Genomic DNA, 26419 nt, shown 5'->3' on the forward strand with positions numbered 1-26419 from the left:
TCGGTTCTGGTTGGCCCAGGACGCTGTCAGTTAACTAAACACGTCAGCATTAGCCAATAGGAGGGCAGTATACGATTTCTGACAGCGGATGCGTACGACACAAGGCCCGCCCCCTCACGTCCGCCTAAAAGCCGCCATACTTTGATCTTGTGCAATAATCTTAGTATAAATTAGACTGTAAAATACTCTATATGGTGTTTTATCAATGCTAAGCAGCCTGTGCGACCGCAGTAATGCGAGGTAGTTTGCAATACCATTGAACCACGACTCTAAATCCATTTTCCACTTTGGAAATACTGAATTATCAACGGTATCTACTTTAACAAAACAGAAGTGAAACTTGTGATTCTATTTCGAAGTGATTTATTCAAAAATAAAACAGCCACTGTCTCGCCATACAAGCCAGGAACACAAAAAAAGTTGTTCAAACAGCCCATAAAGAAATCAAACAGCACTGTATACATTTTAAAACCAGAACTCACAGAAATGCAAACTCAAAAACAAACAAAAACTACAACTTTTCGTCACAGTGAGGCTGATCATAATTTCTTATTAAAAAGGCCGGTGCCGCATGGAGACAGTAGGAATGTAACTCACACTGAATGGCATGCAGGTCTGTCCTATCCTAAACCACTGTGAGCAGAACTAACCAGCATTTCAACTAGAATATACATTCTGGAGGAACAAAAAAAATCTGTCGATTTGATAGAGGACAATTATTGTGGTTCAGAAAGCGAGATATAAAAGCAATTTCAGTGCAATGTTTTGCTCAGCTTTTAACTTTGCCACAAGGCTGTTTCCCCCACTGCAATCTGCTGCTATAATTTAGTTTATAGGAAGTTTAACTATTAACTGCCGACATAAAACAAAGTCAAACGTGACAATCGCTCTTCAGACAAAGTGTCAATTCTTTGCCACAACTGAGAAGGAAGATTTTGCAGCAACATTTAAAAGGATGCGATTGGAAATAGAAACCGATTCATGCCTGCTATTCTACCTTGATGCGGCGATGCAAAAAGGACACTCCCAGAGAGAAAAATAACCTTTAAACACTTGGGCTATTCAGATGAGTAGAAAAGAAAAGGGTTGTAGGGCTGTTTAAGTAGACAGGGTGCAGGCAGGGGTTTAGGACTTGCTCAACTGTTAAGCAGAATGCTATGGGGAGAATAATTATCTTCCTCAGTCATCTGCTGCTGGAGTCGCACTTCGGTTTGGGCTTGGGGAACGGGAACGACTGAAACAGAAAAAGACATAAGTGAGGTGGCCACAGAGGAGAAGATTCAACAGTCAACAACTAGAGACAGTCTTATTTGCTGAGGAAGGTGTGCTATATTTGTCTTATATTGGAGTTTTTGTACCTCCAAGGTAATGATTTTTGGAGAACATTTTAGGACATTTCTCTCCTTAGGAGAAATCTGCCTTTAAGCAGATATAGAATAAAGTGCAGGGATAAAACCAGTGGAGGAAAACTTTATTACACTGCTTTAATCGTTCTTTAGTAAAGCGGTGCAATAATGATGCTGCGACATGTTTGGTATGAGAAAAACTGACACCAGGAAATTCATGTTGTCTTGTTAACACTCACTCACACATGCAACCACACATTTGCACTCTGAGCATGCTTGTTAAAAAGACTCAACTTTAGCTACAGTATATAAGCACCAACTTCCCACAATACATCAGCTTTGTACATTTTCTATCACCATATATGAACAAGAGCTTGACAGGGGGGGGGTGATTTTTTGTTACCTTTGAAGACAGTGGCAGAAACAACAAGTACACAGAGCGAAGGATGAAAGGACTGTAGGACGGATGACTACAACTCGGAGAGACACTGCGCTGGGAGGCTCTTGAAGACTGATCTCTCGTCAGCTCTCTCACTTTCAGAAGCTAAGTCAGAGGCCGAAGAACTCTGGTAGGTTGGGGGATCAGGTAGGTATTGGAATTAAAAGGGCAGCGGTCGAACTCTGATCTGTGTGCATCAGGCCCCTGGTACGTCTGACGGCTGGCTGGGTGACTCTAGAAGAACAACTTATGTGCGCGTGTGCGTCGGATGGACTGACGATCACTCATTCACTGTGAGGAGGGTTCGGTCGGTAGGTCGACCTCTTTCTCGCTGTCTAAGCAGATGCAGGCGAAGGCTGATCTCAGCTCAGCGCTTAGTCACCCTCCCGCAGGACGTACACACCGCCAGCTGGCAGACCCTGGGCCTGGGATCAGCTGCGGTGTCAGTGCAGTGCTCAGCTTCCACCACACGCTTTAAAGAAAATATGAAAAATAAACAAAACTGCTGCAAATATGCTTAATGAAAGTCACACCAATGGTGCTGTTTGGCTGATTTCTGTCAATAGCTCTCTGGTTAGTTGATCAAATTTAGGTAGAGAAATTACTTTTAAAAGGAAAAAATTACATTGACATTGCTATATCTGATTATATTTAAAATTAACCAATATAATTCTCTCTGGATCTGTCAGGCTCTCTCTCTCTCTCTCTCTTTTAAAATAAGACTAAATGTAAAGTTAGTAAACCATAATTGTTCTCTCACTGATTCAGCTGCTAATAACCTGAGAAGATTCTTGTGTGCTCGATTTTCAGGCTCAAAATGACGCACCTGAATGTGTCTGCAAAACTAACGACCTGGAAAGAGAGCACACAAGTCTTAACTTCCATCTGCTTATACATCCCTACATTCTCAAACAGACAGCCCAGGTCACTGCCGTCTGCTGTTCCCACACCACGACTGAACGGAGGAGGCCGGAGTCATCGCAGATCAGCCGGGGGCGTGATGAGGTCTGGCCGCTTGTCCTTCTCAGTCCTTTGATGGTGGTACGATGCTCCCCGGTGGTAGGAGGGTCTACTCAACAGCTAACCAACAGCCAATCCCTCCCTGACTGACCCTAGCCTTGATTTTAAGCTATCTAAAAAGCAATGATAGCTGATCTAGATTTTATTGTACTATTCATATCATGGCCGTAAATCTAGGATGCATTTTTAAACATTGATAATATACATGGCCTAAAATCAGAAAAATCACACAGTCTACAACCTTTACTAGAATATACATTTAGAATTATGATTTACCTGTTCTTCTTGTGGTTAGCTGACTGAGATCGTGACCGGGAACGGGATCGGGAGACAGAGCGTCCCCTAGGTGCAGAGCCAGACCAAGAACGGGATCTGGAACGGCTTCAGACAAACAAGCCAGAATTATGTCACGCCATGACTGACCCTTTTACAGGGTACATGGAGGTGTTCTGGTCACTTATATGTTGAAATGACATAAAAGGGCATCTTGGTTGCTGCTGCCAAGAACCTACAATAAAACGCTGGCCAATAACCATCAACATCATCAACATAGTTCCCTCCCCACTCTGAGATGACAATTCCAGACTTACCTTCTTGCCGGAGTCCTTGATTTGGAACGGGCTTGAGAACCAGATCTAATGGGACAAAAATGAAAAGCATTTAATCACAGCGACACCGCTGATGATGGCAACAGCTGATGCATTCATTAACAAACGGACCTGGGGATTCAACCTAACTCTGAACAAAAGAATAAAATCTCACCTGCTCCTGCGTCTGGAATAGGATGGAGAACGACGACGGCTCCTGAAACAGAACATAAACCATAAACTTATTAGCTGGGCTATTATTCAGCTTCAGATGAAGATCAAAGCAGCAGCCAAGCAAGAAGCCCTTGGTTTGATTAAAGTTTGGTGGTTTGGTCAGCCACAGCCATGGCTTAACCCTTTTAGACCCACCATCAAATGAGCCTGGCCAGAGCATTTCTTGCATTTTGACATGACGTAGATTCATATTTAGCAGCATTTCCATTATTTTTTACATCAATACATCCCTCACATATCAAATTTTAATAGGCATTAAAGAAGTCTATGCCTAGTAAACAGTAACAGGTAAAATATGCCACACAAGTGAAAATTGTTTCTTTCAAAACTATATTTCTATAAAAATTACAGCTGTTTCCCTCAGAAACGTGAATGTAAAAAAAAGTTGTACAAAGTGATTAAAAACCTCAATACAGCATTTTTTTCAATAGGGTAGTTATATAGTGAAAGTAATTAATAAGCAACCTATTAATACCGGAAACACCAGTATAGTGTTATACTGTAAAGCGGGAGAGTGCAATATATTCTGTTGTAGTGATACCAAACCTCGTACAGTTGGCAGCATACATGTTGCTTGGTCGTCGGCCATAGCTATTGGTGTTCCTAGGTATGTTTATCTAAACAAATAATGCCTACAAGCATCAAACCCTCCCTAACATCCTCAAAAATCTACACCAACATTTTCCGTCATATTCAAATGCTGGACACTGGAAATCCTTTGAGCTCTGCGTATGTCCTACTATGGACGACGCAAGGATTTCCCACATACATACCGGCTGTAGCTGCGGCTGCGTGAGCGAGAGCGATAGCGGCGTCCGCGGGACCTAGACCTTGAACGAGATCGAGACCGAGATCTGGACCTGGAATTGGAATATATATATTATATATTTACTACATTCTACCATACAAATAAAGAATTCACATAACATTCAGCCATGAGTGATTTACCTGCTCCGACGACCCCTCTTGCTGAAACGATAGCAGTCGTAGGCGTAGTGACCCCGGTCTCCGCACTGGTAGCAGCGATCATTAGGGTCAAACTGTCTCCGACTGGGCCGCCCTCGTCCTTTTCTAGAGAGACCTGTTGACATTTCCACACGAACACGAGACCCACAAAGAAGCCTGAAAAGGCAAAATATGTTAAAGCAACAAATTAAACAGACTTAATTTCCTCGATTTAAATCATGTAATGAATGCAACGGCCCCGAGGAACACAGGAAAACTCACTTTCCATCCATGCCTTTCACAGCATCTTCTGCATCTCTGGGATCCTCAAACTCCACAAAGGCAAACCCAGGGGGGTTCCTGGCCACCCAGACGGTTCTCAATGGGCCATAATAGCTGAAGGCTCGCTCCAATTCTCCCTTAGCAGCACCATTGCCCAAGTCACCCACATACACTTTGCAGTCAGTGGCCCGCGATGAACTACGGGAATAGTACGACATCTCTTCTTTCCTGGTTTGAAGGGAAGGAAAGCGTAGTGTAAAAACAGTACAAGTCAGGAGAGGAGGGATTCAGGGAAAATGTCACACTACATTTATTTAGATTTGCAGAAAACCGACTTTAATATGAGATTTTATAAAAAATAGAAACTATTACAAAACTATTGTGCCACCAAGTCCAAGCCAATTGAGGACTGACTAATGCATGTCTAAATTTCTTGGTATGATTGTGGCGAACCGCTGAGCGTGAGGGACGCGCGTGGGGCAAACTGATGCGCGCGCCAAATCGCCTCCCTTGGAGACAACCACGTTAAACTGCAAGCTGTCCGAACCACCAAGCAAGTACTTTATACTAACTAAAATCTCCCCAAGACAAATTTATTTAACGTTTCTCGCTGTTCCCACAACACAAAATCAATCAAGCGTGGACTCGTCTTATGTAACTTACGCAGAAGATGCAACGTATAAGCGGTTAACAAGTACCGGACGTTGGAATAATTAATAGACAGTGTAATAAAACAGGACACATTCAACCAGCCAGAGTAGCCATCAAGCACAGATTACATAATTAGTAATTTGTGGTTGGAACAAGACCAAAATGGAAGGCCTCGCTTTCAGCCTGCTCATAAACAATGGCGACGGCACGCGCTAGCAACTGTTACCTCCTTCCGTTGACTCAAATTTCCGATTCACTTCCAGACACGGATGAAATTCAACCGCCCCAAACAGACACCAGTTGCAGTACTAAATCAGGCAAACACTATAGCGGATACATTAAGTATTTGGATGATTTATGCACGTAAGGAGCTTCCACGTCCTTCGAACAGGTTGCTTAGCCGGACGCAACAAAATCCCAACGCGCGACCTACACACGTGACTTCCGCAAGTTCTTCTTCTGCTTTGAGTCTATCTGGCGGTAGCAAACATGACAGCACAACTACGCCGCCCAGCGGTCAGTAACGATAACTGACATTCCCGATCTTAAAACTATTTTAATTCCCTTCGGTGATGTACTAAAATTTCTATCTCTTTTCCAAAGGGCTCCATCATGAGTAAATCCCGCAACCCAATAAATATTCAACCACCCATCTCATTAATCCATTACATCTTTTTTTGGAGCAGTTTATCTTATCTAATCTGCCATTTTAAGTAAAGGCAGCATTTTCAGCTCCACTTAAACTCAATTTCCTATGTAGGACTTTTCTATATTCTGCTTTGGTTGTGTCTCTTCTCTTCTGACAAATTATTGGAACTATGAACAAAGGAATTTGCCATCAGCTCTGTCTTTTCTTTGTGAGAATATCATCCCACAGAAAAGGATAACTCTACTCTTTATTGGGACTGCCTGGCACTGCTTAAACTGAATCAAGTGTTGAAAATGCAACTCCTTAAACTTGTAAATGTCTAATATTTGTTTCTCACTGCCTCCCTGCATTTCTCATCCCACCACAGCGTTACCCTCTTACTCTCAGTGAATAACTTTTTTTTGCAGCTGTTAAATGTTTTATTAGACAATCAAGCATCTTAACACTCATTTCCTCCGTGATTTGATTTAAATGTGGATCACTTTCATAAATGTCTCCCAATTAGCCTTTTAAAAAATTCCACTCTGTCCTGTATGTAAAGAAGCAATATACTGTATATCTTGCACCAGACTGGATAATGTTGATTCTCTGACACAGTGATGAGACACCAGTCTGGATTTTACTGGATTTTTCCCAACTCTATATTTTTCAATGACCATTTTGATCAGTCTCTTCCCCAGAAATCCACACACATCACATTTTCCCTGTAAAAACAAAGGCTGACGGTGCAGCGACAGCAGTGACTGTGCGTTACATCCTCCCTCAAATACATTTTTAGCATTTTAGCCACTGGTGTCTTGCATTTCCACCAGCGGCCCAGAGAAACAAGTGTTCTCAATATCCTACCTTGTATTTTGTTTAGAGGGCAGTCGTGGACGTCGACTTCTTGCTTGAATCATTGTAACATCAACTTTCAAAGCTTCTTTGGTCCTTTGATCTTAAAACTGATTTGTGTGACGTTGGGATGATGGACAACAAATTGCTGAAATCTTTCCAGTTCGTTCTTATGGGGAAGCTGAAATTTGTCAATAACATGTAAAGTTTAGTAAAGCCGAACTTCTAAAAAGAAAACAGGTGTCCTTGCGTTCTTTTTTAAATGGACGTCAAAGTGCAATTCTCCTAGTTCTGCTCGACTAAAACAACTTACAATTGCGTATTATTTAAGATTTGAAGGTTTATTAAAAGAATGGCATCAATTCAGGCATTGATAGATGCTAATTAGATCACAGCTATGGGACGTTCTGAAGATGTGTCTCAGCTGAGAGGAAACCAGATTTTATAGCCACATTTGGAACAAACAAGTCTCCCGTCAGATCTCTGGCAGCCACGAGTAACGATGCGGGAATTCAATGGGTTTAATCACAGCAACACTGGGGATGATTGCAGCAGCTGACGCGCTCATTAACAGGCATTAATTAACAGAGGGACCTGCAGAGTCGAAAACAGATCTGGATGAACAACTCAAACTACAACAATGATTACTGGATTAATCAAAGCTCAAATAATCCTGCGTTCTTGAGACTGAGACTGAGATCTGGCCCTAAAAATGAAAAAGAAATTTACTGTCTTCTTCTATAAGTAAAAATAATTCACCACATGTTTACTTACTACTAAACAATATATGCTATATTCCATTTTTAATACTGTTTGAGCCATTGTGGAAATATTTTGTCTCCAAATCATTAGTTTGATATTGTTAAAACTGCTGAGCGAAACGTTCACTCACGTGTAACTATGATGCAGGATACTTGAAAAAACCCATAAAATAAAAAAACAAATGAAGAATCATCACTCTGATCAAACTTCCTTTTCCAGAGACCCGTTGACGTTTCCACACGAACACGAGACCCACAAACTCCTCAAAGACAAACCCAGGGGGGTTCCTGGCCTCCCAGACGGGTCTCAATGGGCCATATTAGCTGGAGGCTCGCTCCACTTCTCCCTGAGCAGCACCATTGCCCAAGGTGGAGGTCGACCGCTACATGGAGACGGCCATTGTAATACAACCGCTACATAGTTGTGTTATTGTATGTTTCTGTAAATCAAAGCTTTTCTCATTATTTTCTGTTTTGCATTCAATAGTCAGATTAAAGATCAAGGAAATGGAAACTTTTGAAGTTATACCTGATATACTGTAGGAAGGCATTATTATCTAAGCTAATTTAGAGGGAAAAAAATGAAGACTCAGACACGTTAGACTTTGAAAATAAACTATATTCCAATAAGGTCAACTTCACTCTAATAAAGACCTTCATATTCCTTCATGAACACGTTACACCTCATGCCGTTTTCTAAAATCAAGTCATTTTTTCCAAGACGTTTTAATGCATTTAATTAAAAAAACTTAAATATCATCTTCATTTAATAATTTATTACAGCATTGAATAAATGTATATTTTTATCACAATATATTGTAGTAACTCAGTCAGTTCCTTACAAAGGATCAAGCAGAAAGATGTTTTTTTTAATCACAGGGAAGAACTTTACGGGGGGGGGGGGGGGACATTAAAGAGCAAGACCGGGGGGGGGACAAATGGGAAATGAAGAAGGGGAAGAAGATCAGGAGAGGAGACACTTACACAGACACAGAAATATCGTTCAACAAACAAAAAATGACTTGGAATGCTGCTCGCTGTCGCCGGAGCACACTGTCTTTTCACAGCTTTAGACATTAAGGAAACATTAAATCAATGTACTCTGCCTGTGTGTGTGTGTGTGTGTGCGTGCGTGTGTGTGCGTGTGTGTGTGTGCGTGTCAGTGGCTCTGTAGATGTGTCACTTGCTTTATATAAAATATACCGAGAGGCATCCATCACAGTAGACCATGCTGCTATCACGTGTACATGGGGGCTCGTCATGCATCAGCAGAGAAACAGGGGGAGCACAGACACACACAGGTGGGGGCCGAATGAGGAGGCAACACTTCTAATCACAGAACAGCAAAGGCCGGAGCCAGACAGGAGTTCATGGGAACGGAGAACATTGTCCGGACATTGGAGGCAGTTCTGTTTTCTGGGGCGGCGAGCCACAGCTGCCACCTGCTGGGGGGGTTGTCAGCACCCCACCCACCATGTGGCCCCCTCTGATGTCACTCGTCACAAGCCCAGACTGATATCTAAGCTGCCAATGTTCCGTATGGTTTCCTCGTGTAAACATGCAACGTTGAGAGGACTGCAGCAATGACACAGCAGAACCGGGCATGAACTGACCTCACATTTAAGCTACGGTTGACATATGATGTGTTTTTGTATTTTTATGGGGTTTTTTTTGTTTTTAACCACACTCATTGAGCTAAACTTGTAAAACTGCTCGTCTCACGTGCGCGCAGCACTGCTTATCCATAGACAATATCTTGTAAAATAAATAATCTCACACTGAACCGATATACACAGGAAATGCAGAGGCATTAATGAAAGAGTGTTCCTGGGTAAGTTAGAATCAACTCTGATTGTGGGCACTACCGGACACTCAGGAGTGAGTTTCCTCACTGGAAAATATACCAACACTCACTAAATTCAGCAATTATGTACTTAATTATCAATTATTTGGATCCTATTCTAAACACTGTTTTCGAAATACAAAAGTGTATCTCAGATCTATTTGCATGGAAAAGATAAAAAATTGGTCTTAGAAAGTTTACAAAGTATAGTTAAGGGTAAACTGATTCTTGTATAGCACGCGTCCTTTGTGGGTTAACTAGTCGTAATGCAGCAGCGCTACACAGGAAACATACTTAACGTGACTGGAATTAGGCAGTAAAGTGTGAGCTGGTCGCCATTTTTAGCGTTGTTTGCACACTGCTCGCGACATTGGTTGACATTTTGTCTTGTACGGGTGTTTCACTCTCTGGCCCTTCTCGCCTCTACCATGCAATACTGAGCAACACAGACATGCTATGAGGGACAGCGGTTTCACCCAAAACAGCTGTGGTACAACAACTATACGGACGCTAAACAACATAATCGTTATAGATGCTATAGAATTCAAACACTTGACAGAACGTCCACGGACAATGGAACATCGTTCCCACAACGTTTGGTGAACTGCACTGTTCTACGCAAAGCTGAAGGAAAAGATGCAGATCATGGCCTTCGCTTCCTTTATGGGAAGATCCGGGGGAACGTTCAGCTCTGGACTCTGGTAGTCAGACCGGTACGTATTGCACATCAATAGAATGTTGACTAAAGACAAAAAAAACATCAAATAAAGTGCCGTCTGGAGAGTACGTACAGCTAGAAGTGTGAATACTAGATTTGAGAGTTTTCCTTAAGGCATTGTAGTGCTGTCACGTTGAATGGCTGTAAACAAGCATGCGGCATCCTAATTATTGATAGAAAGAAGAAGACAGGATGTTGAGGACCAACAGGTGTCATTGTCCTAACTTCTGGTATCGGTTTTAGAGGCTAACACTGGTTAAAAGACTGGTAATCTGTGCACGTTTGTCTGCCCGCGCCACCATTCCACAGGCCTCAGGACTGTCCGCGTCTCCCCGCTCACACGGGGACGACTGACTGACTGCTGGGCCCTGTGGTCCACATGTCCTCTGCGGGTGGGACTCAACAGCTGTCCCTTTCCGTTTGATGACACCCACCCAGACTTCCTGTCCGCCGAGGCGGGAGCGAGACGGAGAGGCGTTTTCAGGGCAGACAGGCATGCAGGGATGTTGACAGGGGAATTCCCCTTATGTACAGTAAAAGTCTGACAACACCGCGAGAGGCTGCACATGCACAACCGTCCCAGTCAAACCATCCAAGTGGAATAAAGGGTACCGGAAGGTCGAGCTCTCAGGATTTATTGCAGCTGTTTCATCCTTGGTTTGTACAATACGCTCAGAAACTGCTCTCCCCAATCCCAACTCCATCATCCCATAATAAATCTGTCATGTTTGGGATGGGGGACATCCCAGTCTACGGATGAGCTGATGTATGACGCCTATTTAAAAACTGTAAAGCTTCACCGGAAGCAGGAAGCCGACAGAATAATAATCGCTTCACGTTTACGATCTTTTCTTGAACACTGCACTCTATGTACACTCGTTCTTGCTATTTACAGCGCGTGTGGAGAACCCCCCCCCCTCCCCCCGCTACAGTGTTTCGGACCAGCCTCGCCGCTCGATGAGAACCTCCTGGTGTAAACAAACATGTTGTGATTTTTGTAAACATTCCACTCATTTTTTCACATGGTGCTCCAGCTCCTCGGGGAAGAAAAAATAAGCCGTAGAGTTGCGACAGAGGAGGGGCGAGAAAGGAAGATGCTGCTTCTGTCTAAGGTTATCGGCTGTGCACAGGCCTCTCCTCCATCCTCTCCTCTCCTAATATGTTTGACCCTCCAATACAACGTAATCGGCAGCTCAGCTGACCTCTAACCTCTCGATAACCTCCCGATTCAACTCTTTCACCGTCTTCCATCTGCTAATCTTTACTGCAGCCTCCTCATTCACATTCCAAACCTCTGGAAAACACTTACTCGCCGCCTTTGACTGCACCTTGCTTTTTTTTTTTCTTTTCATGCCTGCATCCAAAACCAAGACACCTCTAGGCTGCAGCGATTGCTATAAATAAAAAAAAAGATTTTCCCGTTTGACTTGTTTCAACTGTGGATTGTGTACTCGTTAGCGTGTTACTCTGTGTGGTTCTATTCCTCAGCTCTCCTGTTTAAAAGCCCTCGATGTGGCAGTAGGCTTCCAGGCTGGAAAAAAGGATGTAGAGGAACCACAGGAAGAGGAAGAGCAGCGTGGTCAACAGTCTGGACATCCTCGGACCTCCCAGCTCTCCTCCGATGGATGGCCGGCGTCTGAACAGGAGAACAGCCATGGCGATGAAAGCAAAGATGGTGAACAGCGTGACCGAGAACGCCAGCGAGCCGGGGTCGACCTTGAACTCCTTCCCTTCAAACTTCCAGTAGACCGCCGCCACCGTCCAAGCCAAGCCGATGCCCAGGAACACGTTGACAGCGTTGCTGCCGGTGACGTTGCCGACAGAGGCGTCGGCGTGCTGGTCCTGCATGGCCGCCACTTTGCTAGCAAATGTGTCTGAGGCGAGAGGCAGAAGCGGAGACAAGAGTTTGGTATTTTCACGCACCCGCAACAACGGTTTTGATATTTGGTTCTGCACGACGACCTCATCGAGAACATTGTACTTTCAGTCACCTGGAACAGAAGTTCCCAACGCCACAAACACCACGGCGGTCACGGTGTCTCGGAGGCCGACGGTGCAGCCAAAGTGCGACGCCAGATCTCCAATGACGGCAGTGAGGAGGCCGATGATGCTGATGGACACCAGGAAGCAGGCCCAACCGTTCCAGTACTCCGTGGGTGGAACGCAGGCAAACAGAACCTTCCAGAAAACGGTGAGAAAGTGCATGACGTAATCATAACAGGAGGGAAGGCGGTCCCCTCGGCCTTCCTCGTCATCGTCACCATCGCCTGAGAAGAGAGAAATTGGAGCATTGTTACGGGAGCGCACCAAAACAGACACGTGTCAAAGGTCAGATACACCAGAATCTGGTCAGGAAGAGCCTCGACCAGAATAACTGAAGTCCCGTCATAAAATGCAGACATTTAAATGAAGGATTTTCTTCTGCAGAAGCTGCTGTGTGTGGCTTGAGTTTGGGTAAACCCCCCTGCCGACGTGAGCGCGCAACAGCAGCGCGAACACCCGCACAGTCGCGCTGTAGCTGTAGGAAACAGCCGCTTCCACTAGATGGAGGTCAGGAAGCACAATTCTGGGGCCGCCCTGCTGCCTCTGGGTTTGGTATCTCTCATCAATCATTCCAGTCAGCCAACAGCTTTTCTTTGTTTTGCAGGATAGTTTGCAGTAGTTTATGAAGCTAATAGTTGTGTGTTAATATTCCTGGTGTGTATTAACGAGGCTCCTAAATGCTCACCTGCGCTGACTGTGACCGCCTCCACGAACTGCTCCCTCCAGGAGTGTGTCCCGATCACCAGAGCCAAGTTGGTCTTCTTAATGAGCTTGTCAACGGTGCTCTGCAAATCAGACGGACGCCACACGCGTTACAAGGCCAATTAGAGCTGACAGCGTGGGACAGGATGACTCAGATGGACCTGAGCTTGTAGGCAGAGAAACAAGAACGCAAAGTCCCAGAAACGGCAAAACCAGATTTACACGTGGCTCCACAGTCGCTGAGGTCCGTTCAGGCATAATTGCCAGTCTCCAATTTACAGAAATAGGAAACAGAAAGGTCATCTGGTATTCGGAGTCAAAGAACTGATCAGAAGTCCAAAGGTTCCAGAGATTTCCAGAGAACTTTCCTTCACTTTATTGGAAAAATACAGCAATTAAAGTTTTTTTGTTGTTTATCCTGGTGCAGAAACAGAAACACTCCTCCTCCTCTGCCCTCAGCGACACCGAGCTCCTGCACAAGGCCAACATTTGAATACAAATATTCCTGGAATGCATCCTCTAAATTGGTTTTCACCAGCTACAAATCACACAAGACAGGCCCACGTACAAGTCCGAATTGACTTTGTAATGAAAGAACGTGGGTTTGATCAGGGTTTGATACAATAAGTATCTTCAATCTAGTGACGGATGGCATCATTTTTTCTTAAATAAACATTGTCTGACCTGCTCTCGTTTGGCCTTTTTGTGGCACGAGCTCTTGATTTATGAGTCCCTCAAACCTGGACGCTGAACTGGTGGACGACATAAAATGGCTCTGGGTTTTAGGAGAGGACAGATAATTCCTGTCCTGATTGATATCATCTTTTTTCAGGTGAATCCAGAAATGCTGTTCTGCTGCTCTCAGGTCAGGGTGTGTGTGCTGGTGCATCTATAACAACACACCCACACCTCTCCCGCTTTCTCCTCATCCCCTAAATTGGATATTCATCTCACATAAAGGAGCCTGCCTTGGTTTTCTTTTTCTAGCTTGCTGATCCTGGATACGGTCCATCAAGACCAGGGATGAGGACCTCTGAAACTGCATCTGGGCTTAATTCTATCCACTGTATATTACTGATGTTAACGTGGACGTTCTCTCTATTTGTGGCATCTACCGCACGTCTTGTAAAACAATGTGATTTCGGGCTCTAAATTCAATAAACTTCAATCTAGAAATCTCTGGTCTATACCTTAAACTCGTACGACTCCTCGATAACCACCTCCAGGCGGCTGTGTTCTCCCAGAATGGGCTTCCCCATCTCTGCTATCCGGCGGGCTTCCTCCTCCTCAGCGCTCATCTGACCCTCGGCCCCCTCTGTGGGGAGAAGCAGAGGGGGAGTGGGTGAGGAGGGAGGCGAGGACACTCACGGGGATGGAACAGTGGAGCAACATACCAACATGATCGCATAAATTGGATCTGAATGTCTGATGTTCATGATTACATTCACTTCTGTTGTTGCCATTGTCGCCACCACGGACAAAAATTCCAACAATCCTCTGACTTTTGAAAAGGTCTGAACTGGGATCACAAATGATATTTCCTTCCTAGCGTTCTGCTTTAAAGCTGCCAAACTTTACACACATTAAACCAAAGAAAAAAATACGATTTATGCTACAACGGGCGTGAAGGCGGACGAAAGAAGGAAAATATTCTGGTTTGAATGTGGTTTCGGTCTGGCAAATTGAATTTCCCTGCACGAGATAATCCCACTGGAAATGAAGAGGAGCTGCCACTTATGCGAGGCGGAACTCCCCTGATGGCTTTTCGATGTATTGGATTTTTGTAAGACTGCTGGCACACTAATTACCGACAGACATTTTTTGCGTCCCGGTAAACTGATCTGTAGAAGCAGGTGAGAAAGGTTCTTCTCAACCCAGAAATACACGACATCACGGAAGCGCTGAGAGCAGAACCAATGGGACGGACTCACCTTGGTTGAGCAGCAGAGCTGTAAACAAGAGGAGAAACACAAATAAAACAAGACAAATAAGTGTGGAATTCCTTCATGGCGATATTAATGCAAACATGCTCGTGTACGCATCTACCTGAGATTCCTCTCTTAAGCCAGCGTGGCTCCTCCAGCACAATGAAGAAGTTTTCATGTTTTTCATATTCTTCATCATCAATTATCCTCACCTGGAAAGACTGACTGCACACACACACACACACACACACAAATGTAAAGCATTTCATCACCGCGGGGATTCCTGGTATCGACTGGTGGGGCTTGCACACCTCAAGATCCATGCGTGCACATTAATGCCATTAACATGCAGACAGGCAGAGGCAGCACACACACAGAGACCCAGCAGGGAGCTCACATTGTGGTCTCCCTCCTGTTGACTCTCATCAGGATCAACTGCTGTGTAAATCAGAGCAGAAGGAAGTATAGGCCGCCGAGCGCACGCCGGATCAATACAGCAGCCCAAGACGGGAGCTGAAGAAGCCATTAAACAAGTTCTCCGCCCGTGTGCTGCCTTCAAATGACTCTGTGGCGTTCTGGGGACTGCGACAATGTTGGAAGTGAAGATTCAGATTGATGAGGTGGTTAGAAGAGGATTAAAGATGACAGGCTGGGCGGAGGGGCCGCCCGGTGATGTGCACAGGTGATTTGGAGCTTGACTGCTGCACAGCACATCATCCACCTTATTGGGGAGTTACGCGCGCAGACAGGCTGCACATTCAACAAACTGTTGCAGGTCTGAGAACAAAGAGAGCAAATTTTAAGCCTTCCGCAAGTTTCCTGAGCAGCAATTAAGAGGAGGCGCTGCAGGCACACGAAAGGGTTTAAGAGAGGAATTACTGGGATCGCCGCCGCTAACAGGCGCAGCGTCGGCAGCCGTCGCGCCAAAGAAGCTAACAAACAACGTCAGTTTCCTTCCCACAGACTCAAGGTGGTGAGCAAAGGTTGTAAAAAGTGATGGGGCCGGTTTACGAACCTACCAGGCGTCAGTTTAGAGCCGCTGCGTGGAGCCAAACGAGGGTCCCTTCGAGTTAGTGACGCCAAAACCAAACAAGCGCCAAAGGCTTTACGAGCCCGCCGCCATCCAAGACGCCGCCTAGTTGTCACAGCTTTGAGCAACACGAACATCTCTCTGACTCACATTGTCTGGTCGTTGGTGAACTCCAGCTCTCCTCGGGCGTCCTCGTAGTCTGCCCCGGCTTTGGCGGTCCCTGACTCGGTGTGGTACGGCAGGATGACGGTCCCCCGGGCTCCCGAGTTACGCACCACGGTCACCTCCATGGTGCCCACGCTCTCGCTTACCCGGACCAAGCGCTCGCTGAACGTGAAGATGCCGGCGTGGTCGTCGTCCAAGATGGTCACCGTGGCGACCAGCGGCTCGACCAAACGGGCTTTGGGGGCCGCGCCGACGTCGTCGCTCTCAAACATCCCCTCGGCATCGCCGACACGCAGGTTGAGGAGGCGCACAAAGAAGTGCTCGTCCTCCTCGAATATGTCATCATCGATGATGCCGACCTGCAGACACAGAGCCACGAACGTCGGAGGGGGCGGACAGCGAGATCACAAACGCTCGTTGGCGATATCAGCAGGGTGCGCTGCTTCCTGTTGGGTCGGTCGACAGTTTCAGAGGTGAGAGATGCTTTCATATCTTTAGCTCACGCCAGCGCTGTTGTGAGCATTAATTCTGAAGTCACAGCGGCGACTTTGACGCCGCCGGGGGGAGGAGCTTCGCTTGGAGCGCCTTATATTAAATTTGCAGCTGTGACTCTCAGTCCAGATCCAGTTTTCTTTAATCCACAACTGCGGACGGACGAGGAATAATGATGTAATAGCAGCGTTGGGACGCCCGGTGACGGATGTTGTCAGACTGTCTGATTTAGGCCAAGAAGAAGAAGCGGAGCTCTGCAGAGGCTATTTCCTTTTGTTGGAGAGGTGAAAAACAATGTGAGGAGCGATGCTAAATGTTTCCTGTCACATGGGATTTGTTATTTGGTCCCCTGAGGGAGTCGTGCAGAGACGTTGAACTTTTGAAGGATGATTCAGACATTAAAGTTTAAGTCTAATTGGCTCCGCCGCTGTTCATTTTTGACACAGTGATCCATGAAATGACCTTTGGAACCTCCTCAGTCAGTGTCTCCATCCACTCACCGCTACACACTCACTTTGCTAACGTACTGCTCTTCATTTGTTCCTTTCCACAGAGTCGGAAGGTTATACCTCCACTCTTCTTCTCTCCTTCCTCTTTTGAAGTTACATTAAACTTTGAAAGTACTGAGAGGCCGCCGTGGTTTTTCTCAGTCTTGCCTCGTGCAACTATTCTATAAGTTATAAATTCAGAATCATAGCACGCTTTAAAAATTCATGACGTCTGTTTTTAGTGATCTTTTTGATCCCAGCTTGAGAGAACTTCAGTGCTGGAGAAACTTGGATTGTGAATCTTCTTCCTTATTTTCCCTTTACACCCAAAATAATGTTTCAGCAATTGTTTCAGTAGTTTAAATGCTAAAACCTGGTATGTCCAGTATATTAAGTCATGGAGTTTTGCTGTTTCTTTTCCTAGATTTACTTTTATGCGTATAAAAGTAAATCTAGGAAAAGAAACAGCAAAACTCCATGACCCATGTGGGTTTTCAGCATCTGCAACCTCGGCACAAATCACTTCAAACGCAAAAGCTGTGCAAAAGTAGCAGCTCCCGAAACAGCGAGAGAGATCTAAAGGGTAAAATTCTCTATATATGAATCACAAATAAGGACTGAAGATAATCTACATTCACACTGATGTGTAAAATAACACGTAGCTGCTTTCTTCTCCGCCCTCCTGATTCTAATGGAACACCACAGACCAGCAGCAGCATCTGTCCTGTCCTTGCACATCAGCATCTGTCAATCCTCAGCGTTACTCTGCCGCTCTTGTCCCGACTCGCATCGTCCTTCATCCCTCGCCCACGCTTGGAAAACTCCGTCCAAGCTTTTGTCTTTTAACCTAATACAACTCAAAAGCAATATCAGAAGGTCCCGCTTTCGTCTCTTCACTCACCTTAATCTCTTTCCGTGTATCTCCGGGTTTGAACACCAGTGTTCCCTCACTGTAATGGTAATCTGACCCGGCGTTTGCCGACCCGTCCTCTGTCCTGTAGTCCACGTAGAAGGTGTTCTGTCCCAAACCGCCTGCAGAACAGACATGAAGGAGACAGGGGATCAACGGATGAGACGTTCGCAACCTTTCTGAACCTCTCCAGAAGCTAATGTTGTCAGGAGCTGGGATAAAACCCTTTACATGCCATATTTAAGAGTACTGTTGAGGCATGAATGCCTCCTCTGGATTCCCCAGATCTTTGTGTCATCACCTTGACACACGACAGCCAGCGTCAGAATGCCGCAGTTCTCCATGCACTGACTGTGGGCGCTCTCAAAAGAGATGCGGCTGCAGATCTCCATGTCGTCTTCCTCTGGCGCTTCCTCGTCCGTCACCGCGGTGCGCCGCGCGTGGTCGGCCGCGTGCTTCTTCAGGACGTTGCCAGCCCCGATCATCATTCGCGTCGCCTGAGGTGGGACCAACGGGAAAGTGACAAAGTCTGCTGGGATGTCTCCCAGTAAAGGTGCGAGCTGAGGCAGCAGCGGCGTGGTCCTACCTGAATACGGTAGAAGGCCCGGCTCTTCTGCTGGTGCAGCAGTGCGTAGTAGTTGGCCAGCTCCACCAGCTGGTCCAGCTCCTTTTCTGGGTATTTCTGCTTCAGCTCCTTCAGGATACGTATCACCTGGAGCAGAGAGGAGGAGGAAGAGGAGGGCGTGCTCAGGAACAAACCACTGACGCTCATCCAGCGTGCTCAGTGTGTTCCCAAACTTTAGCTTACTGCCACTAAAAAAGGAAAACACTGCGGAGCTTTGAGGAGGGACTCAGAAGAAAGTAGCAAAGACTGTCCCCTCATCCTCCGACTCCTGTTTAATGTGCAGATTCTCCCCCAGACGTTGCTGAAGGCAGAAATGCATCAGGAGGTGTTTGGTGATCTCAGCGTACCGTGACGCATCGTTCCGCCGCTGTCATCGCCCCGAACGCTGAATGCCACTTTGTGGTAAATGAATGTGGCGAAACATCATTAAAAACACACAATAAATTAACAATGACGTGATAGATCTCGCTGCCTTCCCGTTGCCGCTTGAAGCGGCGCGGGCGTAAGAGTGATTTTTACATTAAGTAAACAACAATTTGGCTTGTTTTTTTTATTTTTAATGAAGGAAAAATCTAGATGCGATAAAACATCTGTGAGTGGGAAGAGGAGCCACACACTCCAGCGCCTTCACATTCCAACAGGTTTGCGCGGCCGTGTTAGTATCCGTGAGGCTTATTAAAATGCCGCGGTCCCGCGGGATTGCCGCACTGCTACGATCCCCATCAATATCCAGTCAGACCCAGATTGATCCGAAGTCTCAGCAGTCAACAGGCATCACAGTCAAGGGGGATTTTATCAATCTATTATCAGCGATGACTCGATCAGCACTGGATCAAAGCAGCTCATCTCATAAGGAATTACATTAAGCCTTAAGATCGTTCCCCATCTAGCTTGTTTTGTTCAATAAAAATGAGCCCAATAATAACATATTTTAATAAACCACTCCTAATGTAACCCAACAATGACATCCTGTTGCCTCCAACCCTTTAGCTCTTTCGCTCTTCTCCCTTTAATCAAGCTAATGATTCTCCTCTTTCCCACATTTTTCCTGAACCTCAGGCTGTCATTTTTCCATTTACATATCTGCCTCACGTGTGTTAGTCTGACTGTGCTTCACTTTAGGATAGCACTCTGCATCTCTTCATTGAAGACCAAAACCCCAGGAGAGCATAAAAATACATAGGAGAGGGTATTCGTGCATCATTTTAGAGAGTGGAAACTAAAGTAAACCCATTTATCAAGGTTGTAAAATGGCCCAAACATATATTGGCAGCAGGGGAACCATCCATTATTCTGATTCAATCACAGCGTCGTGAGATTTCTCTGCTAACAGAGCATGAAATGAGACGCTCAATCACGGCGCTCCTCCTTCCCCTTCACCTTCCAAACTTATCTGATGTTGACGAATGCGGATCAGACGTGCCGCTCGTCGATGTCTCACCTCTCTCCGGCTCTCGTCCAGCTCCTTGCTGTTCTCCACCATGGTGGCGCTGTTGGAGTTCGGCATGTTGATGTTGTTTGCTGCGGCGCCGACTGTGCCGTCCTGACCTCCGACCCCGCAGTTTTCAGCGGGCACCACGGTGCCCCCTCTCGGTGGGATCTTGCCATCCACCATCATCTCCATGCCCCCCTTGTTGGGAGTCAAGTCTCCCTCGGTCTCCACGACGATGCCGTGCCGCTTGTCGGCGCGGTAATGCTTGCCCATGTACTTGTAGAAGAGCAGGCGGCGGTCGGCGATCCAGGCCAGGATGACACACACGGGGAAGAAGAGCAAGGTCACGAGGGCCTCCCACACCTGGAAGAATCCCATTGAGAGTAGAAGGTCACTAAGGAGCGAAGGAGAGTTTCAAAGGAAGCCACAGAGGATGTGTCTCACCTCCACAACGCCAGGCGTCATGACTGACAGGATGAGGAAGAGCCAGATGTAGGCGAAGATGCTCCAGAAGGCGGTGATGAAGAACACCCGCAGGTGTTTGATCTTGCGGCTCTCGCCTTTGGGGATGGTCCACACGCATATCCCAATGATCACAAACATGTTAAAGGCGGCGCTGCCGACGATGGTCCCTGGTCCCAGTTCACCAGCTTCAAATTTGTGGCCGCACACCTACAGAGAGAGGTTAGCGAAGCTGAACCTCTGACGCCATGGATGCGTCCAGCACGCGAGCACGTACCTCTATAAGGGAGAGCAGGATCTCCGGAGCGCTGGAGCCCAGGGCCATGAGGGTCAAGTTGGACACCGTTTCGTTCCAGATTCGAACCGTAGCAACAGATGTTTCCCCGTTAGGCAAAGTGATGGTCACTTCCTTCTCCTGTTGGGCCACACACACACACACACACACACATGACCTTCTGATTATCTCTTCCTCGCTCAAATATGGAAACCTGTAAAGGTCAGGGTTTCCTATCTGGGATTACAGATGTGATCATGTGACCATACGTCACTGTGGAACCTAGCGACTTCCAACGGCTTCATAATGGAAGTAATCCGCTGAACCTCATTAGCTCCTGCTGTGTTTGGGCAAAACCCAGCCAGTGTGAATGTATTAAGATCATCTTCTGTGCAAACACAGTTCTGTCGTCGCCTCCTACCAAAAGTCATTTATACAGTTATGGATGACAAATTGATACAGCTGGAAAATGTAATTCCCATTAAAGGAAGAGATCCCGTCTGGCTCCCATTGAGGGGAAAATGATGTGTCGATTCACTAGGAACCCCCCCCCCCCCCCCCCCCCCGCATTCTCATTAGACTAGAGTCTGGATGATGGAACAACAGTCTCTTTTTTTTTTGCATTGCGCAATTTAAACCCAAAATTAAATAACATTTTGGAAATTTTTGAATTCCAGTGTTACTAACTTGTAGAAATTAGCGTCTCCTAATGAAGGAGCGAGTCGTGGGGGCTGTAAGGTTGTATTATATATATATATTTTATGTATATTTAGGGCTGTATTTAACTCCCACCTGTGATGTGATGACTTCAATGGAGGCCATGAAGCGGTCGGCGATGATGGACACACCCAGGAACATGTACATGAGGGAGACAAAGTAGACCACAGCTCTGGCCACCTTTTCCCCCAGTTCAGGCTGGATGGGCTCCCAGACAGGAAGCAGGATGCCGTTTGTGCAGTTGCTCACTTTTCGATCACACTTGCTTTTTGGGGAAGACGTGTTGCTTTTACCGTAAGACACGGAGGGGGAGAAGGAGAAGGAGAACAGGGAGGGGGAGAGCGTCCACAGGTCAGGGCTGCTGCTGGGCTCGCTACGTTGGGACTCGGGCTGGCAGGGAGGCAGGGGCAGGAGGAAGATGAACAGGAGGAAGAGAAAGGGGGCAGGAGAGGCGGACAGAGACATGGCGAGGTGTGTGCGGGGCGAAGAGCGCGTGAGAGAACGACAAGATTAGGCTGAGGGAGGTGGGGGGCAGGGGTGGGTGGAGGTGGTGTGTCCGTAGGTCACCTGCAGGGAGACAGAAAAAGCAAGACAGAGAAAATTAGCGGCGTTGCGACGGTTGTGCACAGATCCCACCGTCTGCTGGTCCCACCCGTCCACGCCTGGTGGTCACCCAGAAATCCCAGAAGAGGAATACTGCTCAAGAGCGTTCAAACTCGCCCCATCGGCACAAAGAAGCTGGCAAAAAATGGATGAAAAGCATAATTCATGACGCGCGTTCAGCCTTGGCCGCGCGCTCTGTTGCTCTGTTTAGAATTACAAAATGTGGGTTCGGGGGTGGGGGGGGGGTGGGGGGGGGGTGGGGGGGGCAAAGAGCAGGGAAAACCAAAAGATGACGCTGCCTTTTTCCACATTTGCTTCTGGGTGAATTACCAGGAGTGATTCCCGGCAGCAGCACACGCCACAATGCGCTCGTGCCACCTCTGTTGACACGTGACGCATCAGCGTTGGTAATCTGTGCGGCCAGGAGGGGGGCCGGGGGGCCGCGCGCCCATCCTCATCCTCACACGTGCGCTCACCTCCGCCTTCTGATTAAACCCCAAATCAGTTAGAGTGGACGCGACCTGGGCTGGTCTGAGCATCATTAATGTGTCTCTGTGTCGCTCGCACCTAAAGATATAAAAGGCGCTTCTTTCCCTCCTATTATTCCGTTCCAGTGGGTCCAGTTTTCCAGCTGACTTGGATTGAAAGGCGGTGACCTTGACTGACACCACCAGCTCGTTCCCTCCCCGTCCACTTGTTTGTCCATCTGTGAGGTAAAAGGAACCTCCAGACACTTTCAGTTCCACATCGCAGACCAACCTTCTGCCATTTTCCTCATTCTATTGCATCCCCATTCTTTTTAGTATTATCCGAACACAGCAGGAGCTGCGGAGCAACAGAAACCAACCCGATTCATGTAATAAAGATGAAATCTCCTGTCCAGAAAGGCCTGCGTGTTCTCAGCAAGACGCAATAAGCAGCTTCAGGCTGTTGTTGTACTTTTGAACACAGTCAACTTCGACTCCAATTATTAGCTAAGATGCTCAGGTCCAACCGACTAACACATATGCCAGGAAGGTACAACTCAAGATAATGCACAGTCGCTACGGGACGGAACATATGCTAACAGCACATACAGCATGACTCATGACCTTTGTATTAAGAACAACTGTTTTAAAGTATGCATGTTTTATGCCAGCTGGAGAGTATTTACATGAATACTCTTTAGAACTCCGACTTTAAGTGCGATGCTAAATTAAATCAAAAGTGCTGTGAGGGAAGTGTTTGTGATTTTACGGATAATAACATCAGTTATGCTCTCCCCTCCTCCCGCCGAGTGCCTCAGGCTGGCAGCGCCCCCATGAGGAGGGTGAAGATGAAGAGTATTAATCTTCTCAAAACTCATCTGCTGAGCTAGATTACCACCCTTCACACAAACTATTACCGACTTAACGGATGTGCTGCTCCACAAAGGCCTCATTACACCGAAATCAACAAATCACAGGGCAGATCAAGTCATTAAAAAAGTCTGAAGCCGCTGATGGAAGCGCAAACTATTTAAGTGCATTTATAAGTTTACAGGCAGCGGATAAAGACAGAGCTCATTTATCACCAGGAGCTGAAACCATCGGAACCATAAGTTGCCCTGAACACCACGAACAGCTTGCAAGTGCTGCTGCTAACTAGTTAACTAACCTAGTTTCTGCTATCCGGACCCCAAACGCCACCACCAGGCCAGATGGAAGCGCTGGTGTCCTTCATATTTGATGTTCTGGTTTCTTGCACAGCAGGGCGAGGAGGAGGCGGCGGCTCAGCTTTGTTCAAACCCCACATCTGTGTGTTTACACCGGCTTCCAAACCTCTCTCGCTCGCCACTGCTCCATTGACAGCTCTCTCGCTCGCCCTTCCTCTCCCATAACAATAAGTCCATTCATTACTCGCCCAAGAGACATTAAACCAGACATGAAGACATTAAAACCGGAGCATTAAACAGCCATTACTGCTGTTGACATGCTGATTCCTATTAATTCAAAAGGAGAGGTGGGGAAAAAAGAGAGCAGATCAAATAAAAGACTTCGCTCATGTACTTTCAGTGTTTATTTGCTGCTGGAAGGTCTAAATATCGGCTCCATAAATAAGCGGCAGGCAGATGAAATGGCCAATGTAGCCGAGGTATAATTGGTACAAGTTACAGATTTATAACCTGTGAATAAATTAAAAACTTTATTTGATGTCAAACCAGACAGCTGAGTGTTCTGTTGTGTCTAAAGAGGTCGGCGATGCAGCCGCCAGCAGAAACAGCCACCTCAGAATTCTAATGGTTGCGGCTCGTTTTGAGTGATCCACGAAACCCAAACCGCTGGCGGAACCGTGGTCATCAGGGGTAAAAGGCGTGAATAAAAGATCCAGCTCGCATCACGGGCAGGGAACACAAGCAGAAGTGTGAAGTGAGCAGCAAAGGAGCCTTTAAAGAGTCATGACGCCTTTGACCAGGGTTGAAAGAGCAGCGTTTTGAGGTCAACTGTTGCTCATTGGCACTCCGGAAGGCTGCTGATTGAAGTGGTTATCAACACGCTCTGGAGAAGAAGAGCACCTCTCTGTCCTTTCAGCCTTTGTGCGGGATCATTCTCTATTCTATACCTCTAAATTCGTTCTAAGAGGCACGAACCACAGAGTTAGAAGCTTTCTTCTTTAAAGTAGCCTTCAGTCGGCAGCCGGCCGGGACTTTTCTGTCTATGATTTATAAAAGATTACTTTCTATCCAGGAAGGAGGCAACTTCAAGAAAAAGAAACCCCATAAAAGCTGAGATTTTGCCAGCAACTCATTATTAGACCTTTGCTATTCTGGGCAGCTTCTCTGGAGAAACAGAGGTTAATTATAATGAATAGACATTAATATTGTTCTTTAAACACACATCATAACCAGAATCTAAAGAGCCCCCACTGGTCGGCTTTGACAGTTCCCTAATTAGAATGTTTTAACAAAATGTAATTATGGTCTGTTTTTTTCAGCTGCCATGAGATTTCGGCTGGCGTCAATGAACGTGACCCACAACTACCGTGAAAGGAATCCGGGATTATTCCTCCGCCTCCTCATCCGTGCCGGCTTTTATCGAGAGAAGCTGCAAACTGAAGTCTGATCACCGCTGTAACATCGGCTGATCCGCTGAGCCCGTTAGCGTCTGAGCGTTTGCGCAGAGAAGAAGGAAAATGGCAAACCTGGCTGGCACCTGGGTGTAATTGTGTTTGTACGTCCCCGTTGAAGCAGCAAAGGTCGTCCGACTGCGTGGGGATATCAGAGTTGAAGCTTTAATGAGATGACACCTCATTAACCAGCAGCATCCCAGGAGCTGGAAGTCTGGGTTAGCCACACCGAGGGTGAGAGCCTCACCTTCATGTCCGGAGCCCAAAGTGCTGCATTTTCCACTGGAAGCAGCAATAAACTGATGCTAATTGAGCCAAGAGCCAATGGGGGAAGCTAACGCTGCTCTCAGATATGGGCATCTTTAAGCGTCGTTAGGTCCAGAATGTGGCACGAGTCCATTAAAAGCATTTATCTGATTCTTTTGGAATTAAAAAGACTCTGCAGCAAAGTCGAATCTTTAAAGCTGCTGTCTGCAAACACTGAGGCAGCATTTCTCACCATCAGTCTTTATTTACCGACTCCCCGTCCCATTCATTATCTTTGGGTTGTAAAGGTACTAATGGGATGCAGGACATTAATTCTGATTGCATTCACAGTTTCACTGCATTAATCATTAATTGTCTGGAACATAAAGGAGGGGCATTCACATCTCTAAATGCAAATCTAGTCTATGGCTTTAAGATTCATCTGAAACCACATTTTCATGGGTTCTATTCAACTTTACGTCTAAGATCAACACCAATTTTGGCTTCACAGGGTTTTTTATATTGTTGATCACAAAACCACATTGTAAAGTTTAATTGACGAGGCTGGCGACAAAATCCAAATGCAGGTTCATTAGAACCTTCACAGCTTCAGGGGGGAAGAAGAGGCCGCCCTCAGCGAAAGGGAATTCCACACACGCAGAAATAACCCCACCGGGTCAGTGATCCGGTTCACAATCCCAGTGCAGGAGATCGAACGGACGAAACCAGGCAGACAGAAAACAAGGTGATTACCGCAGCAGAGGCGAGAGAGGCAGGTCAGGAACAGGCAGGGTCAGCAGCCGGAAAACAGTCCAAAGAATATGACTGGAAAGTCTGGCATCGCGCTGGAAACGGGCTAATGTGCAACTGTGACTTATGCAGGGGAGTGGAATGTGGCTGATTGGCAGGTGA

General features: G+C 46.4%; 2 protein-coding genes and 1 long non-coding RNA gene across 6 annotated transcripts in view; 1 reads left to right on the top strand and 2 right to left on the bottom strand.

Moving 5' to 3' along the window:
- Positions 1–346: 346 nt before the first annotated feature.
- On the bottom strand, positions 347–5958 carry srsf7a (serine and arginine rich splicing factor 7a). Of its 2 annotated transcripts, none has more exons than XM_057049016.1 (8): positions 5731–5958; positions 4854–5081; positions 4575–4748; positions 4400–4486; positions 3568–3609; positions 3396–3440; positions 3082–3186; positions 347–2257 (listed from the first exon to the last, which is right to left on the bottom strand). In XM_057049016.1, the coding sequence occupies exons 2-8, from the start codon at positions 5069–5071 to the stop codon at positions 2164–2166; spliced, it is 765 nt and encodes a 254-aa protein (XP_056904996.1). In that variant the 5' UTR covers positions 5072–5081; positions 5731–5958; the 3' UTR covers positions 347–2163. The 2 variants fall into 2 exon arrangements, with proteins under 2 accessions (XP_056904996.1, XP_056904997.1); XM_057049017.1 differs by having other exon boundaries at positions 347–1234; positions 5731–5957.
- Positions 5959–8346: 2388 nt separating this feature from the next.
- Positions 8347–26419, bottom strand: part of slc8a2b (solute carrier family 8 member 2b) — a 45334-nt gene continuing 27261 nt past the window's right edge. For all 3 annotated transcript variants that reach the window (XM_057048888.1, XM_057048890.1, XM_057048889.1), the window contains 14 exons: positions 21650–22141; positions 20861–20998; positions 20566–20793; positions 20131–20484; positions 18651–18776; positions 18366–18561; positions 18056–18186; positions 16160–16533; positions 15101–15204; positions 14986–15003; positions 14245–14369; positions 13038–13137; positions 12301–12576; positions 8347–12183 (listed from right to left, as the gene is read on the bottom strand). In XM_057048888.1, the coding sequence (XP_056904868.1) occupies positions 11807–12183; positions 12301–12576; positions 13038–13137; positions 14245–14369; positions 14986–15003; positions 15101–15204; positions 16160–16533; positions 18056–18186; positions 18366–18561; positions 18651–18776; positions 20131–20484; positions 20566–20793; positions 20861–20998; positions 21650–22039 (2937 nt within the window). In that variant the 5' untranslated portion in view covers positions 22040–22141 and the 3' untranslated portion in view covers positions 8347–11806. The remainder of the gene's footprint in view (positions 12184–12300; positions 12577–13037; positions 13138–14244; positions 14370–14985; positions 15004–15100; positions 15205–16159; positions 16534–18055; positions 18187–18365; positions 18562–18650; positions 18777–20130; positions 20485–20565; positions 20794–20860; positions 20999–21649; positions 22142–26419) is intronic.
- On the top strand, positions 12505–14238 carry LOC130534668 (uncharacterized). The gene is made up of 3 exons (XR_008952933.1): positions 12505–12637; positions 12737–12859; positions 13887–14238. It is a non-coding gene; the product is annotated as an uncharacterized LOC130534668 (long non-coding RNA).

The sequence above is a fragment of the Takifugu flavidus genome, chromosome 12 (assembly GCF_003711565.1).
Source record: "Takifugu flavidus isolate HTHZ2018 chromosome 12, ASM371156v2, whole genome shotgun sequence".
In the NCBI taxonomy this organism is placed as follows: Eukaryota; Metazoa; Chordata; class Actinopteri; order Tetraodontiformes; family Tetraodontidae; genus Takifugu; species Takifugu flavidus.

What these genes read in the sequence shown, in the direction of transcription:
- srsf7a (XM_057049016.1), bottom strand. Translation starts at nt 5,071, where the DNA reads ATGTCGTACTATTCCCGTAGTTCATCGCGGGCCACTGACTGCAAAGTG. An exon ending in AAGAGGGGTCGTCGGAGCAG is followed by an intron (nt 4,487 to 4,574) that starts GTAAATCACTCA and finishes TTCCAATTCCAG; the next exon opens with GTCCAGATCTCGGTCTCGAT. An exon ending in TATTCCAGACGCAGGAGCAG is followed by an intron (nt 3,441 to 3,567) that starts GTGAGATTTTAT and finishes TTGTCCCATTAG; the next exon opens with ATCTGGTTCTCAAGCCCGTT.